Source organism: Bombus flavifrons, chromosome 4 (genome assembly GCF_040668555.2).
Source record: "Bombus flavifrons isolate JBK064 chromosome 4, iyBomFlav1_principal, whole genome shotgun sequence".
In the NCBI taxonomy this organism is placed as follows: domain Eukaryota; kingdom Metazoa; phylum Arthropoda; class Insecta; order Hymenoptera; family Apidae; genus Bombus; species Bombus flavifrons.
The window spans coordinates 12,060,170-12,077,819 of NC_138445.1; the positions used below are offsets into that span (position 1 = coordinate 12,060,170).

General features: G+C 46.1%; 1 protein-coding gene across 8 annotated transcripts in view; it reads right to left on the reverse strand.

Annotated features, from left to right (window-relative positions):
- The window catches only part of LOC138179220 (apoptosis-stimulating of p53 protein 1), a 107,114-nt gene that overhangs the window by 19,924 nt on the left and 69,540 nt on the right, over positions 1–17,650 (reverse strand). For 4 of the 8 annotated variants that reach the window (XM_069111806.1, XM_069111801.1, XM_069111800.1 and 1 more), the window contains 2 exons: positions 8,251–8,391; positions 3,078–3,204 (listed from right to left, as the gene is read on the reverse strand). In XM_069111806.1, coding sequence (XP_068967907.1) covers positions 3,078–3,204; positions 8,251–8,391 — 268 coding nt within the window. Of the gene's footprint in view, positions 1–3,077; positions 3,205–8,250; positions 8,392–9,448; positions 9,468–15,101; positions 15,612–17,650 lie in introns of those variants that run through there. The other 4 variants (XM_069111804.1, XM_069111803.1, XM_069111802.1 and 1 more) reach the window with 2 other exon arrangements.

Here is a 17,650-nt window from a genome sequence, read left to right on the forward strand (position 1 = left end):
TCGGAAACGAAGCCTTGGACAGAAAAATGTTATTCCACGTTTTCGACTCATTTTTGCGCGTAGGATCACCTCCTAGTCGGTTGGCCATGGCACGCGGTACACACTGTAACTAGTATTCGACGCGTTTGAAATCTGTGCTTTCTTAAAAGAAAACAGATCACTGCTTCGGCTGTTTCTATATCGAAGGAATCCCCTCGACGTAAAGGAAAAATGAGAGCAACTCCGATTCCAGTAGTAAATATCGTCTTCGATAAAAAACAGAGCGATATTCGATTCTCCTCGACGACGTTTGTCTCCGTGAAAAAAAGAAAAAAAGAGTCGCTCCACCCTGCTACGACTGAAATATCGGCAAACTCAATTTCAGGGCTCGTCAAACGTCCCTTACCTTCGGAGCGACCAAAAGAATCGTCTCTTCGGAAGGAACAGACTCTTTGTCGGGGGAGACAGCGCGACTCAAAAAGGTTTATCTTGGAACGAAGTAAACTCGTCGACGTCGTGAAACTTCTGTCATATCAGACGTAGTTGGAACCCTACTTTTCGCCCTACGAAGCGATTCACCTGCTGTAACGTGGAGAATTGGATCTTTCCCCGGTGGCATCGACACCGATAGCCAGGAAATGAAATCCTGGACGAACCTCGGAACGGTTCGGCAGACATTTCAACGTAAATACAGTAAATACAGACGCGAAATAAACGATCGCGAGGCCAACGATACGTATCTGAGAATGATTCATCCGACGTGAGGAAGAGCGGTCGTGACTTTTGCCGGGACAAATTCACTCGAGCCACCCTAATTCCGTCCGTGAAACGTACGAGAGAGGCCGGAAAGCCCTCTTTAATTAAAGCCCGCCCCGTCAGCTACTATGGAGTCGACCGTTTAATTCGCAGGATTTTTTAAATAAACCGCATCGCGCGTAGAACGCCGGGATTACGAGGATTACGGTCGCGTCTATTTCGTTCTGCCTGAATCTTCGCCAGGCTTTCGCGTCGAGGGTATATTTAAAAGAGACTGTCTTTGATTCCGAGTGTCGTATAACCCTCTGTTTTGCATCTAGAATGCAACGTATTTGAAAGTATGGTGAACCTAAAGCTCTTTTTGCCACAGAGATTTACCGAATGATACGTTGAAATTAATTTAACGAGATGTACAGTGTGTTTCGAACGAGAAGAGAATGTTTCATCTGTCCGATTTTTAAGAGACAAAAAAAAAAAAAATAAAAGTTCCTTCGGAAAATTATCGTCTTTCTTATATTGAATTTTCACGCAAGAATCAGGCGTAAAAGACAGAAGCTACGCGCTTCATAAACGTTTCTCGGATATTATTATTCGGATAAAGCGTAGATACTAACGTTTGCGGCCACCGCACCATATTGGGTCAGGATGATACAAAGTTTCGAATCCGTACCACTGTTCCAGACGTCGCGCCGGAAACTCGTCGCAAGTACGACGCAGTTTATGCTTCGAACGGTTATCCAAGATGTTCCGACGATGAATTCCCACTATTTGCATTTGTACGAGCTCCCAGCCGCGGAAACGAGAATCTATCAGCGAACGAGGACCAAGTTTCACGTTCTATAGGAAGTGGATTACACGAATTTCCGCTGGTAACGCGATCGGATCGTTCCATTCGGGTTCTGTCCTCGTTCCGAACCTTATTCTCGACCGATTGCACTTTTCACCGGGCTGATCTCGGTCTACCGCCTTTCAGTCGCGAAGTGACTTGAGGAGAATTTGCGGGAAACTTGTTGGAGAAAGACGTATAGACTTCCAGTAGAGAAAATCCGCGAACGCAGCGGATAAGACAACGAGGACGATGATGCAGCAGTGGTTGAATCGACAACAGACAGACGTCGAATCTCGTGCGGCGTACCACTCGGCAGGGGCTGCTGGAAATGGATGGTGGTAACGAGTGAAGGTTCTTCCGAATAGGATCGCGTGATGCTTCGCTCATTGGTAAGTCGAACTCCTCTCCAACCAAGTTAGATGATGTTTGGAAAGCCTCGTACCGAAGAGGTGTCGTTTATAACGAGACCAATTGGAATTCCTGGTTCGAAAGGGAATTGAGTTTAAGAATAGGAAGCGTCTTGCTTAACGGGGAACAGGCGCGTGAATACCGAATTATCTCAGTAGAGAACTTTCGTAGTTCGACTTAGAACGTGTAAGCGATTTCGAATCAAACACGACGATTGATCGTACCATATCGATTCTTCTCCAGCTCGAGAGATCTTTGTATCGGGCAAGAACCTAGGATCGACGATGTTGTCACTTTCGGGGTTCTATCTCACGAATCGTTTTAGCCTTCGACGATGGAAAAGACAGCTACGATGTTGCACGATCCTTGGCCAAGGATCTCGTCGCAAATCCTACAGGCTTGCTTTCCACGGAAAGACGAAAACGGGGCCGTGGTAGATCGTGGCCGTAAATACGGCGTATGTATCATCCAAGCCCGAAAATGGGAGTGAGACGGCCGAGAAAAGCCATTTGCCTCGGATGGGGACCATTTTGTCCGCGAAATCTTTATTGAATCCGATATTCCTTCGTGCTGGCTCGTTCGATATCCTTTTACGAGACGTTCGATCCCCTTGGAAATTACAGGAATTCGCCTTCCTGCTGCGTTCGTCGCTCGCCAACACGAACGAAACGATAACGAAGCTCGTTCCTTCTTCGCTCGAGATCGTGCCGGATTCGAACGATATCCTCGGTACCAAAATGGCCGGAGAAGTTCTTCTTTATTCCTCTCCGCGGGCTATTTCCTCGGCCACGATTCGTTGCGTCCGGACCAAACTTTCACTCTTCAACGCAATATGCCGCTGCCGCTCTGCACGTCGATAATCCCGGAGAATTGGATTAAACAAGTTTATCATCGGACATTTTACGGGGATTCTCTGCTTTATAGGGATCTTTTATAGGGATTCGCGAATAGCTTCTAACGAATGTACGGTACTCGGAGTAAATAGAGGATAGTAGTGTGTCCATCAGGGAGTTCCTATGTGTTAACATACGACACCCAAAACAAAGGTGAAATATATCGAACTGGATGGAATAAAAGATAGGAAGAGACTTGTTAATAAACTCACTCAATGTGGCGTTGTTGGCACGTGACTGGTCGGTCTGCGATCTGAGCAATCGCAGCCGATTCAGCTTGCTTTGTTGTTGGTCCAGCCTGTGCCTCAATCTGGCGAGTTTGTCCTGCTGTGCTGGCTCCTGAAACAGTAAACACCGTTCGTTGAATACGGCGTTGAATGCAGCGGAATAACAGAGCGGATCCAAAGTGAATACTGACTAACGAATGGGACAGAGACGGACACAGAGGTCGTAGAATATTTCATGCGGTTACCGAATAACAGAGAGAACCCTGTTGTCTTCTCTATGACATTACGCTTCGCTGCCAGCAGCTCTCTCGTTTACCTTGCCTTTTTTATTAATATCGCTCGCGAAACGACCAAATCCGCCGAAACGAGCTGCCTCCGACGAGCTTAACCAGCGACGAATTCGGACCCTCCACCGATGAAACGATCACCCTCCTTCTACGTTACGATCGTCCAGAGAAAACGGACACCGAATCTTCTCCGGAAATCGCCTCTAAAATCCACGTGGAATTTACCAGACGCGGTCGGACCAGAGTCCGGTAATCCACCAGAGAATCGTCCACTAAAATTATCGTCAACCTTTTCGCGTAGAAAGTAAGATTCGCCTGGATGCTTGCTAGTACTAGAACGTTCTATGGCGCGTATTGTCAACCGTTAAAAAGTCCCCGAGCTTACGAGCAAAAGCAGCTCGCCCGTCAATGTTAAAGCGATACCGGATGGAGGGATCCGCGACCCACACTATCTTTGGTATCGAGCTCGTCTCGTCTCGTCCCAGGAATAGAGCCATGACACCGAGGATTAAGGCTTTCAAGTCCTAGAAAATCCTGGCTGAGTCCTGTCGCCGTCTACCCGGTATTACTTCGAATCGTTCGTGAAGCTGGCGCGTTGCAAGTGACACGAGGCTCCATGTGTATCGTGGGATTTTTCGGCTCGATTTTATCGGGATGACTGATGAGCTCTTCGTATTAGAGGGTGGAAACGGGAGAAATGGGAGACAAGAAATCGGGGTTGAAAGAGCTGCCAACTTCCGCCATGCTTCTTTGATACTGTGCAGAGTTGAAAGGAACGCTGGCCCGATCAGTTGCTGGACCGCGGGCTTTCAACTGCTTATGGAAGATTTAACAAAAATGGACAGAATGCTCGTAGTATTCGAAAATACAGGATGTTTCATAACACGTGGGGCCCGCACCAGGAGTGAACAGAGTATACGAAAATAATGAAAAGAGTTCGTATGAACAGGTGTCCTATTTGGCCGTATTTCAAAGCTATAGCTACTTTTGCGTTACGAAAATCCGCGATAGCTTAGCCTCGTAGAACGTGCTCGAAATGGTTATCCTCGGTCTGTATTATTCGACATCCACCTGGAATTTTGGAGAGATTGCCAGATTCTTTGACGCGACGACTGAAAGCATACAAACCGAGGGTGGTCACTTCGAGCACTTTCTATGAAGATAAGCTGTCGCGGATTATGATAACACAGAAGTGGTCATAACTTGGAAAGAAGATCAGATAGGTCACACGTTCGTATGAATTCTTTTCGTTACTTTTGTGTCTCCTGGCCATTGCTGAAGCGAATCCTCTTACGAAACGTCATGCATATAAATAGAACGTTCAAAGTACAGTAATTTAAATACGCAATATTAAATATTTGGTATCCAAGCGAAAGGACCTCTGTTTGGATTCAATTTTTAGCTGCGTTCATAAAAACGTAGATTTGTCTTGTAATACGTGTTTTTGGCAATAGCGTGTTATTGGCTGAGATAGTCGCATCGTTAATCGTAATTGTATACTTCAATCAGCGGAGCGAGCGGAATCCTCTTGCTGCTGTGCCATCCTGCTAGTCTTCTCTCTAGCTTTGATATTTTTCAAGACTTTTGCACGCGATCTAACAAAGTGTCAGGGCTCGTTGTTGAGAGTAACGGTTGGAAGATTAGACCGACGCCAGCTAACGACACGAAGTGGATGCGGAGCGCAGTAGAGGCTCTTAATCTCGTTAATATCGTAGAAGAAGGAGCTCGTTACACGGCCGTCGAGTGCTAAGCACACGAGACAAGGAACCGTCGCCCTCGACGAAGAATTCAGCGTGCTACGCGCTTAACCAACCCGCGAGAGGCTGCAAGGGAGTCGAGAGGACGCGGCTTGATTAAAATCGCGCGCTAAGCGGATCGAGTTCAATCGGTGATTTGAACGCCTCCATCCCTATAGCGGCCTCTTCGATACCGCTATTTCGCGCCATTGTTCCATCGACCGACGTTGACAGACCTTGTTCTATTGTATTTAAAATTATCGCGTGTCCGTTGTAGTTGTAAACTATCGATAGTTGCCGACGAATAATAACGACAAAAGGAGAACGCAGTTTATTCTACACAGCGTGATTCGCAATTGTGTTGCGATGAAAACGAATCGAGGAATCGTAGTATAGAAACCGAGTAACGTCTTCGTTACATGACGCGTCATTTTGCGACATAATCGCCGAGCTCTATCGATCTCTCGCGTTTCTTCGCTTCAAACGTCTGTAGTCGGATTCTTCTTACACAGGGTCAAGGTCATGGCTATCAATGCCAGACTAACGGTAGGTACATCTACTAACTTCTACTCTATCTTGTCTTCTTCGTTCTCGAGTCAACCGCGTCCGATTTCGATCCACGCGAAAGACGCTCGCACGATCGCGAATTCATCAACGACGAATCGCTGGCGTTCCCGCAGGAACACCTGGCCTTCGGATTTCTTTCACGCGAATTACCATCGAACCTCGCGCGACGACAACCGGCTGTTTAACTAGGCATTTTCGAGGAGACTGACAATGCTGGATGGATGTAATTGCCGGTTGCCCTTTGCTCGCTATTGCGCATTTCGAACGATAGAAACCTGCTAATTATTTACTCGATCAGAGCAGGTGTTCTTCGGTATTTTTCAACCCCAGAAATTATTCCCTTCGAGCTACTTGAATTGCGAGTCTCGTGACGCGTACGAACCGTTACGATACCCTGAATCAACTATATGAAAGGGAAGGAAAAATACGGTGGCCATCGCAGAAGATATACTGGCGTAATCCCTGACGACGTCAGCGAGGAATCCAGCAACGGTATGAAAATCCTTGTCATGGTGTGCGGAGGTGCCGTGACTTCCGATGACGCGTTCTGTCGCAGCAGGCATCTTCTGCACGCACAAATTGCACGCGCGTCGTTCTATGCGTCATTGGTGATGTAACAGATGATGTCAGCACGTCACTTACTCAGGATATAGTATAGTATACGGAATGCAGAATTTTTGATCCGAATACGTCTTTTCCAGGGTATTTTAGGTCGCTGAAGTCTAAAACGAACTTCCTCACGAAAATGAACGGTTCTGAAAATTCGCTCTTATAAATATTCGATCGACGAGAGTCTTAACCATTGAAACCCGAGTAAGACTGGAATATAAAAAATAACCCAAACCTAATCCATTACTTGCGATTCAAACGCATAAAGAGCAAGTTATACAGTAATTCAAGAGTATCAAATTTCATAAAAGGTATCGTCAAAATGCACGAAGACGTCGCGTATCAACAGGTTGACCGAAATTTTTTGCGACTTATTTCCATGAAAAAATGGGCCGCATTTTCGGCTTTGGCGACTTCTAAAACCTCTAGAAAGTAGCTATACTATATTAGAAGCAATGCTCGTAGCAATCCGGTGTCCAAAAGATATTCAAAACGCAGCGTCCTGTGCCCGCAAGTCTGTCTATTCGCGTCGCGTTGAATTTCTATCGCTACGACGCACGCGTAGTCTGCCGTATCTTCATTATCGTCGCATTAGCTTTAATAAACATTAAGTTCAATCATAACGCCAGCACGTTGAACGTTTCTCATCCACGAAATCCACCTGAGCGTCGTAAAACGCGCAGCATCGCAGCGAGATTCCATGCGAGAGCGGTTACAATAGCCGTGAGAGGTGGACGGCCGAGGACAAAACGCGTTTACCTCCTAATCGAGAATTACGAAGCTCCCTGGTGCTTCGCGCGGTGATTATGCTTTATTACGGTGCGCGTGATAGATCTTCCGGTGGCGAGTGGCGCATGAATCGCGCGGAATCGCGAGGAAACCGCTCGACGCTGGTGGGCAACGAGCTGGAGACGGCTCGATCGTCTTCGAGATGACGAGGCCGAACAGAATGGACAGTTATTTCGTCGATAATAGGCATAAATTGTTTGCCAGCCTATTATTACTTTGAATTATTCATGACGCGGATGCTTGGCTGGTCCACCGAAGAGTCCCTGGTCGTCGCGAGACCAGCGGGGACTAGCAGCAGCCGATGAAAGTCACAGGATCATTCCAAGATTTTATATCACGGGAAACGAAGGTTCTTTACGATCCGTTTTATCGTCGTTCGCCAGCTGTAAACAGCTAAACATCGAATCCTGCCGAACGGGAAGAACAGTGACGTTGAACACGGTGTTCTTTTAGTTAGTTACTTTGGATCCGACTCGGCAGTACTTCCGCGACTACCTTTAAGGTAATTGGTTAACGTCGGACATAACCGAGAAAATTACCACTCTATTCTCTATATCTAAAGAACGTATTTATTTTGTCATTTTATAAATATTTCTAAGTAATAGGTTTTTCGAAAAGTTTGCGGCCAAATTTTAGCAAAACTCAAAGGTAATGTATTTTTATAGAATCGAGATCTTGTTTGGCCATGTTCGTTCGATATTTTTGTATCTTCCTAGGAGTTTTCGGTCTTGAAAACGTCATAAACTTTCGAAATGACCAAATGATCCTTTTTGTTTCTTTCTTTTTTTTTTTTGTCTCGAAGATGCTTTGTTTTCCGAACGAACCGTAGTCGAGACGCTAAGGACGAATCCATCCTAATTTTAGTCGATAAAATTTTACAAATCTTCCAGACTATCGTCTCCCATCTGTTTTGTCTTTTACAAATTTTATATTTGAATTCAATCGCGCGTAGAAAAATGTCGAAGATAGGAGGATACAGAGACGAAAACGAAAAGACGGCGGTGTGTTTGAGCGGTGAGGTTGAGTCGCAACCGGAAGCCGGGCTCATCGACGAGCGGAAGGTGAACGCATCGGGAGCCGGCCAAGACCGAGGGAATATTACTGGAGCTTTGTCGAGCAATTTCCAGAACGATTTCCGTATTTAGGTTGGAAGAAGTGGTTCTCTCTCACCTGTGCGCCTCGAAGCACGGCTAGACGGGCCTCTCTCTGCTCCAGGAGGCGCCTTTGCTGGGCAATTTCCCGCTGTTGCCTGGCTGCCATGCTTTCAAGCTCGCTGAGCACCAGCACAGCACCACCCCCGCCCACTGGTAACTGAAACAGGATTAAGAGTACATGAGGAAAAGCGGTTACAAATATCTGCAGCAGAGAAGGCGAAACTAGTCCTGCATTTTCTTCTCTATACTGGGATTTTCTTCGGACAATTGTGGAAAACATCGAATTAACTTAAAATTTAGTTGTTCGTTTGTAAATGTTCCTCCGGAATGGTATCTCGTAATCAGAAAGTCAAGGGCCGATTTAGAAACCAGTGACTGAGATAGAAATCCATTGATTACGAGGGACTTTATTCTTTAACCACAGCTTGTAGGATTTCTCGCCTCTATAAATACAAATGACGCTGATACCAGATCCGCCAAATTTAACGTACCGCCTTTGGTTCGAAATTCATCTCGATTAAAGGCAACGATACTCGAGGTTGCACAATAAAATCTCGTTGGATGTCACGGGAGGCCGAACGGTCTAAATGTCAGGCTGCCATTTCGCAACGGCGAGTCAGAGTGCAACGAAGAGGAGGTAGAAAGAGAGGAAGAAGAACCCGTGGAGGAAGACGAGGACGAAGAGAAAGACGAACGAGAGGAGGAGAAACCGGGAGGATTACGCGATTTCGCGGGTAGCAGAAACAAATGGAAAAACGGAAGGGGGCCGGTGTCCGAGGAGAGGCGTAACGTGGCGGAGAAAAGAAAAAGCGAGACGAAGAGTGGTAGGTCCGGACTGGAGGAGCGTTCGCGGTTCTTTTTGCTTGACCTCGTGTACCATCTGGAAAGGACCGGCCGCCGATACCAAGTAGAATCCCAAGGTCGACCTGGCCCTTCGAATTCCACAGCGACAAGGACTCCCAGTAACCTTCGTACGTCAACGAAAAGGAGCTGAACGTGTCTGTCGCTGATTCTCGCGTATCGCGTTCGCTGCATTTCCCAGTGACGGATTTCGCGAGCTCTTCGACTCGCGATTTCTGTTTGCCCGTAAATCCGTACAATTATGACCGAATAAGCAAGAAAATAATTCAACGTGGAAATCTCTTCTTTTTTTAAATATCGCGGGAGATAATTCCAATAACGAAAATCACCCGGATAACTAAAATTCCATTTACCATCTGTACAAAGTCTCCGTCGCAGTTACTCCTTCGTTCCGTTTCGTTCGTTCAAGTAGCGAACCCACAATGTCGCAATTAAACTTCTCCCAATTCTACAGAATCAGATTGCACGCGCACCGTTCCATTCGAATTTCAATTTCTCTCGATGCGTTCTCCTTAACGAACGATTCGCCGGTCAGTCGAATAAAAGTTCGTCGATAGATCGAGCGAATTGAAGCGAAAGTGGAGCGCGACGTCGGACTAACCCAGATTATATCCAACAGCGCGAGTTCCTTTTAACGCTGTTTAGTCGAAATCAATATCTTCTCTAATTCTCTGTTCATCATCTGCCAGCGTATTAATATCTATTACGTAGGTTGCTACGAGCATTAATTCCCGAAACGACCGATTTCGAACCCGCCGCACCGGAGCAGCTGTACGATTTATAATCCTTATTAAAGTCCTCTTTTATCGTGCTCCTTTATCGCATCATTGAACATCATCCGATTTCTCCACAGAGAATGTTGATCCAAGCGAAACGTCCGCGTTCATCTAACACTGAAATATAATATCGATAAGCTTCATTCCCGATAGTCAAATTCATCGAGAATCGTCGTTAAACAAGGAAAGGCTGTAGGTTACGTGGGCTTTTGTTTCACCACACGTTCATCGTGACATCATTAACGCCAGAGAAGCCGGTTATTAGCAGTGGAATTGATCGACGTCGTCGTACGATCGAGGCGTTGCTCGTCGTTCCACCTCGTGTTCCTCCCCTTTATTAGCTTAGTCCTTGGTGAAAATGGCGGACGGAGGCTTCTCCTTTCCTCTCTAGTTCAAGTTAGAAGTAATCTTTAATGCAAAGGATCACCGGCGAACGGAAAATCGAGGAAACTTCTCCGCTCGTTAACCGACAATTCAATTTTCTCGATGCCGCTGTCCCGACGATACCCTCCGTTAATCCGAATTCGATTACTTTGCACTTTGATAACCACGAAAGTTATCCGCCGCCCGTTCTTAGTCCTGCTTACTCTCCTTCAAACTCTATCACGATCGACTTGATCGTCGAATCTCCGAGATCCTGCCTCCATATTGATATAAAACGAACGTTTGTCTTGCCTCTTTTTGAAAAACATCTAATTTACAGCGGTCTACTTATTCGTTGGAACCGCTATCGAGGAAGAAAAAAGATCGGAATGGAGGCTGCAGTGGGCAATAAATCGCGCGATAAGGTAGCAGGAGGGTGAATAAATATCAAACACCCCCGGTGCAGCTGCGAGCGAGGGATTTTCGCTTCGAAAGCCACAAATTTTTCCCGCGTTTCAACGGCACCGTCGGCTCGTAAATAGACAGAACCGCGGTCACTGATCCAGGGAAAAGAATTCCCTGCGAAGGAGCTGGCATGCCTCCGAGCGTGCCGCGTTTTTCGCGCGTGAAGCTCGAACAAGTGCGATTCGAAGGGACACGCGATGCGACTGCCCTGTTATTATCCTGTACGCTCGGAAAGGAACACCTCCGAGCTATCTCGTCGGCCGCATTGTGTTTCAAGTGTACAGAAATTTCGCTGAATTTGCTCATTTCGGCATCCTTTGCAGGCGATTTAACGACGCTGGCTCGCTGCGAGTGATTTTCTCCATGGACGAAAGAATATTTTATTATCTTCAGGCCGGCGAATACCTTTGTTAGACGAGGTTTAACTGAGTTTCGAAGACGTGACCGGATGTTCTATAACTCTGCGAGTCATGTAGTTATTTAGAAGTAAAAGCGAGTCCTCGACTATTAATGGCTCGATCGCACGGCTCATCAGCCCCATTTTCCTTTCAGTTACGAACAACTTAATTTTCATTATCGCCACGAACGGGTAATTCACGCTTTCTATTTTGCAAATGAAAACGAATCGATTCGATCACGGACATACGCGATTTTCAAAAGCAAATTGTATCTTCACGCCTACCATCTGCGTTGTGCAAAATCAACGCGGTTGATAACCAAACAGCTGTGCGAACGGATCTTTCGAGACGAACGTTTTCCATCCGTCCAGCTCTCGCTATCTTCGTTAACGCCGCTTTCCAACGGCGGATTTATCTTCGAAGGAGATTTTTTCTTTCGTCTCGTTTCGTTCCACGTTCGACGATTTTCCTTCGAAGCGACGTTCTATCTGCCACGCTATCGAATCGTTCTAGGCGAAGAGATTTCGCTCTCTCTATCGCTCTACACGCCTCCGAACATGAAAATTCTATCTCTGTACAAACCGTGTGGATCCGCGTCGAAAATTTTCAAACTCGTTGCGCTTCGTGGCACATAGTTTCCCATTTTTCTCTTTCTTCTTGGTGTTTCGGTTAAAAAATCGTATTTTTATACACCAGCGGGGCCTCGTTAATCTTTTTACAGCGCTCGATTATTCTGGCCCAGCGGCGTTTCAAGGCTCGTTGTTCCAGCCTGTTCGCGAGATTCCACTTTGAGCAGATTGCGTCTTCTGCGATAGGACATTGAACAGGCAGCCTCGAAGCAAGGAAGGAAGACACTTACGTATAATTTTCGGAGACTTGCAGCACTCTAGGCGGTAGAAGCTCCGGCCAATCCTTTCTCGATTCGAAACGAGACAGCGTCGTAGAGACACGTCCCACGGAATTCTCGATATCATTCGCCGTTTCTATCTAACGTGTTCCTCAAAGGGAGCTTTATGAACGACAAACAGGAAGTCGCGATCTTTGGATATTCCGTTTGCAAATAATATTCGGTCGAATTGCCTCTTTGCGAGAATGGATTCGCTCGATTCTCGCGTGCGACGATTTCAAATGTTTCAACGGCGCTCGATATTACATTCCACGAAGGCACGTTGAACTGATAACACTGTCATCTTGCAGCTAAAAATGAGCCGAATACGGACAATTACTGTAACTACGTTCTGTCCGTAGATCGTCTTCTAAATTGTAGCAACGTTTTCTAATAAAAAAAAATTAAATTTGCCCTTCCAAACGAAATTCAGACGCGTCTAAATCGTAAAAAGCATCGTCAGGATTTTCTTTGTTTTATCAAAGATATTAATTTGCATCGCCAGTTACGATATTGCAAGCTAAGGACTTGGTTCTAACATACACTGTATCATATTAATTCGAGTTGAAGTTAATTTCACTGTACTACGCTGTAATTGAACGATGTATGCTGAAAATGTATGGATACTGTTATTTACGTTTGTAAATCTGCTTGTCGTATTCTCCTATTTCGTTTTTCGTACATTCTCGTTATGTGTCTTATTAATCGTTAATGGCCACAAAGGTGCGCTCGTAAATAAGATAAATAGTGATAATACGTTCCACGGAGACAACGTTCTGCCTGTCTCTACCTTGTTGCTTCTCTAATCGTTTATTTATACGTTTGGTCGGCGAAATGTACTTGACTAGAAATAAATACGAAGATGAATAACCTGAGAGTATAAGACTAACGTAAACATAATCTGTACATGTGAAAGAAATACGAATTACGAGATAAATAATACACGGAATGGACTAACATTAGGATTAATTGATAGAAGAAATATGGCTCTAAGAAGATTCATCAACCGTGTTAAACGAAAGAGATCGCGTTTTGAACGCGTGGGGCGCCGAATTGTCGCTTTCTATCTGACACGATCACTGATAACAGAGCATGAGATAAGCAGATGTAAATATAGCGTCATATTCTCGTTATCCAAATTTTGGTGAACGGTCTGATTGCTTCTCGACGAGAATCAGGGAATAAAGAGAATCAACGACCAAAGGAGTGGTTTCAGTCCGGCGTGGGCATCCATCAAGGGTTTCCAGTAAAAACATGGCCAGCAACGAAACCGGTCGAGCATTACCAGAGCTAAGCCTCTTCAAATGAGCGGCATATTGACCTTTCTCATTTCGGCCGGAGGTCGGGGTTAAACGCGAGTCCGGCAATCACGGTCTAACGGGTGGCTCGGAAATTCACCCGTCGCGAATCGTTTACCGGGAAAATCCTTCGAACCGAACGAATTGCCCTATTTCCAGACGAAGCTCCGGCTTCCAAGGAGTAAATTCGCCTTGTGTACGAGAAACGGCGGCAGCTGCCTCTGCCACAGTCGAATAAAGTCGAGAACGAAGAAGAATATCTGGCGCGTTGTTTGCTCCGGAACGTTCCTTAAAGTGAAATTTTCACAACGACTATAGACTCGTTCGGGTAGCCGTTTAAACGTCGAATTTTTAGTGCAAACCGCGCCATTTTCGTTTGGAGAGCAAACGAACGAGCCGCGAGAAATGGAACAGTGACATTTAAAAAGAGACGAGCAGGGGGAGGGAAGAGGTATTGGAGAGAAAATCGAGCCAACGGACAATTCCCGACGATTATCGCGCAACACGACACTGCCAACGACTATACTGTAACTTTTTCGAAAGCATTTGTCCGTAACGGTCAGCAAACGAGCGCGCGATTGAATCGCGTGGAACGCGGACACGATGGAACGATGCGCGACTATATCAACAGCTTCTCGTTGAGAATTTTAGCGGCATGTTTCTCGAGAACCCGGACGATTTTGTAGGACTTCGACTATTGGCATTCGTACCATCGAAAGGAATTATTTTTGCCGTTATGTTCGAACGTTTCGTTCTCTTTCTCTTTTTCCTTTTTCGCGCTCGATAGCGACGCGACGAGTAGCACCCCGTCGAAACGGATTACGAAAGTTAAAACGTTCGCGGAAACGGACCACGCATGTCGTTACGATCCCCAGGTGTACATATGGCGATTGTTGCGTGGGAATCATCAAAGCGCAATCACCAACGACAATAATTACCAATATAGGAAGATCAGTATCCAATTCAGTGGTGTCTCCTTACCCTACACAGCGTTTATTTATCATCGTACTGATTCACGTACGTAGATCTGGAGATAGGAAATTTGTAATAATTTTGGTAAACACGGCTAAATAAACATCGGTGATAAGCGGTCAGATACTCTGGTACGAAGCGGCGCACGGTACTGGGATGAGGGGGGTGGTAATTAAGGAAATTCACCGACGAAGAGACATTTTGCCGGTGAGAAGGCATAAATAACAAGGGAATTTCATCGAAATAATCCCAGCTGCCTCCGCCTTACAAAGTTATCTCGCGGCAGTTTAAGTGGCCGTAACTATTATTTATTCGATCAACCAACCGATGCAGTCCCTGTGAACTATGACGCGTTCCCTCTTCTTAGCCCGCCTTCTCCGAGCGCGGCCACGTTTTATCGCGAGGAAGTAATGAACGTCCTCCGTGCGAGATAAATGGCTGATTTATTTATTGGATGGAGGACGGCGAGCACGTAAAATGGGAAAAAATTCCGCGGGACAGTGGCGACAGAGATAACGATCCCGATGGAGGATCGTGCAGGTTTAACGAGATCTATCTCTCCATGAAATTACCTTCCGTTACTTTTTTTCTTTTCTTCGCGGCCTTGTCTTCGTAAAAGTCAAGAATACACTGTCCAGGTTGCACAGCGATAAAATAACAATAAAACCGATAATTGAAGTTTCTCGTGGCTGTGATGTCTTTCTAAGATAACGGCGGAACGGGAAGAAACTCGCACGTAACAAATAGAGAATCGGAGAGGATGAAAGTAGGTAGGGAGAGAGAAGTGTAGTCGGTAATAGCTCGTGGTCGATGGCAGCAAGGGGTTGGAATACGAAGCGAGAGCTTACCTCGTTCTCGAGCTTACGGGTGTTGTCGCATTCCGGCTGCTTGCCGTCTGCCGGTTTCTCCTTCACGGACAGCAGCTTCGGTTTTCTCTTGGATCGGCCGTGCCGGAGCTTCACCGTCACGGCTTTCGACTTGAAGTTCTCCGCCGGATAAACGCACGCCAGCATCGTGCCTTGGCACGGTTTCGCGATTATTTTCGTTCGATTGTCCTCCCGACGCGTGGCTATCCTCGAAACTCGCTACCACTTTTTCCTCTTTGCTCAACGTTCGCGAACTTGGTTCTTTCCTTCTTTCGGTGGCGCGCGATTTTCTTCCGATTTGCAATTAAAGTTCGCGCGTCGCGGTCCCATCGGCTCCTCGGAAAACTCGTTAATTCCGCGATTAATTGCAAAGCACGTTTTTTCAGCCGCCGTTAATTCGTCGTTCGCTCGCGTTACACTTTCACAGGTTTCCCTTTTTCTTCGTCGAGGCTTGTTGCTCGCTGGAATCGTTTCTCCTCGAATCTACTGCCTCTAGAATAACATCGTACCAACGAGCGTTAACCGGTTGCGAGAGGGTAACTTTGGGGTAACTTTTTGACGCGGAGAGACTGTCAGCGGGTCATCGAATACAGCCAACTGTCAAAGATAATTAACGATTGCATGGCGTAACGAGGATCCAGAGTTGAACGCTTCTAGAATTCGGTGCTCACGCGTTAGATTTCATTACGGTTGCCAATTAAAACGCGAGCTAACTGTCAGAGCGTCCGTTTTCTCTTGAACTCATCACTGGGTCTCATTGTAATCGCTTACCGTTATTTCGTGTTTCCTCTCCCACCGTAACGTAAAAATAATTCGCTGGAGAAAACCTATCCGCCGATCGTGAATATGCCAGCAGAAGAGTACGATGAACTTCGTTAATTTTATAGAACCGTATACGAAGGATAATTGCGAAAGGTATCGCTGTTTGTCAGTCAGATGGAGCGATTATTCGCGAATGGGTTTGCAGGCTCCAACGAGGCCGAAAAGCTTTTTAAATACGCGTCAGATGGGAATAAAGAATAGAAAAGAGAAAGAGAAAAGAAAAGAAATGGAACGAAATGCTTATTTACATCTTGAAGTCGAGCTGTGCAAGTCTGGAACCGCATTTCGTACGTAAATCGAGTTTCGGTTTGCAAGGAGCGATATCCGTAATGCAACTCTTGTTAATTATAACCGGGCTTCTGCCGCCCGCAAAGGGAAAAGGGCAATGGGCATCGATTGGACGCGTAGCTTCGTCAATTGTATACAGTTCGCCAACTCCGTATGCGCCTCTCTGTGCATCTCTCTATGGTTACCAAGAGTCTCTACGTTCGATTCTGAAAGCGTACGTACGAGAAGGATGGGGTGGGACGCGCAGCGAGCTTCGAGTTTCACATAAAGCTGGATAACGTGTCGAGGATTCCTTTATTCCTGTAATCTGCCTGAACCGTGAAGTCAACGACGTTAGCCAAAGTTAACAAGGACCAACGAAAATCGTGCGCTTTTACATTTATTTCGCGTTCCTTCACGAGCACATCTTTTTTCCTAATTAATTCGTCGACTTTCGCGTTATAAGTACACAATAAATTAAGAGGTTTGTGGGTCACTGGATTAATAGAGCATCGCGGTTCTCTTTAATTCCCTTGCCAGTCATTAAAATTGAACAAGCGTCTTATTTATTCTGACTTTATTTCATGTATGAATTACCGACCAACTTTCCCCTCGATAGAAGAATCTTCCGTCGAGGCCAACTTTTCACACGATCCACGGTATGACTAATATGTAAAGCAATCGCAAAGCAGAATGAGAAATTGCCGGGAATTGCGAAGAATTGCAGACGGCAACGGGGTTGAAAATGCTAGAGCGACCACTTTCCAGTGTCTTTCCCGTTGAGTAAAAGCGTCGGAAGAGGGGAGGAAACGGGGAGGTTGTATTCACCAGGCTTTACTTCCTCTTTCTCCCGTTTCTTCTCAGAGAATGCTTGATCGTAAATTTTTCATTAGGTCAGTCTATCCCTGCTCCGGGAACACTCTGCTTCTGCCTTTATTCTATTACAAGCGTTCAAACAGGTCGACGTTACTGAAAACTGGCCTCGTGGCGAAAATTCTGTTCCTTCGGATGAAAAGGGTGTTCTGCGAACGGCGTCCCTTTGATTTTTCCCGCCTGTTCCGCGGATCTGATTAGTGGCGTGGATTAAAGTTACGAGCGAAAGGAACAGCGTGCTTTGATTAAGAGACATTGGAAAAGAGACGGTTTCAGGGATGGTATCGAAAATGGGAAATAAACCTGAAATCGTTCTCCGCGTGCTCGTCCAATTCCGCGCTCGTTAATCAAACCCCGATCAATCGGATATTTTTCAACCGCCGAATCCTACATTCCAGTCTCGTTCTCGCATAGTCAAATTTGCAAAACGTAGCGAGCACAGGGAGGAGCGAGGAATCTACGCTTCCGAGAGGACGGATTCTCCGGCCGAGTGGAAATTTAGCGGCGCGTAACTCGAGTTTAGCCGTATCCGAAATCGATCGAGGGAAGCGGTGGCGGCTGTTCGTGCA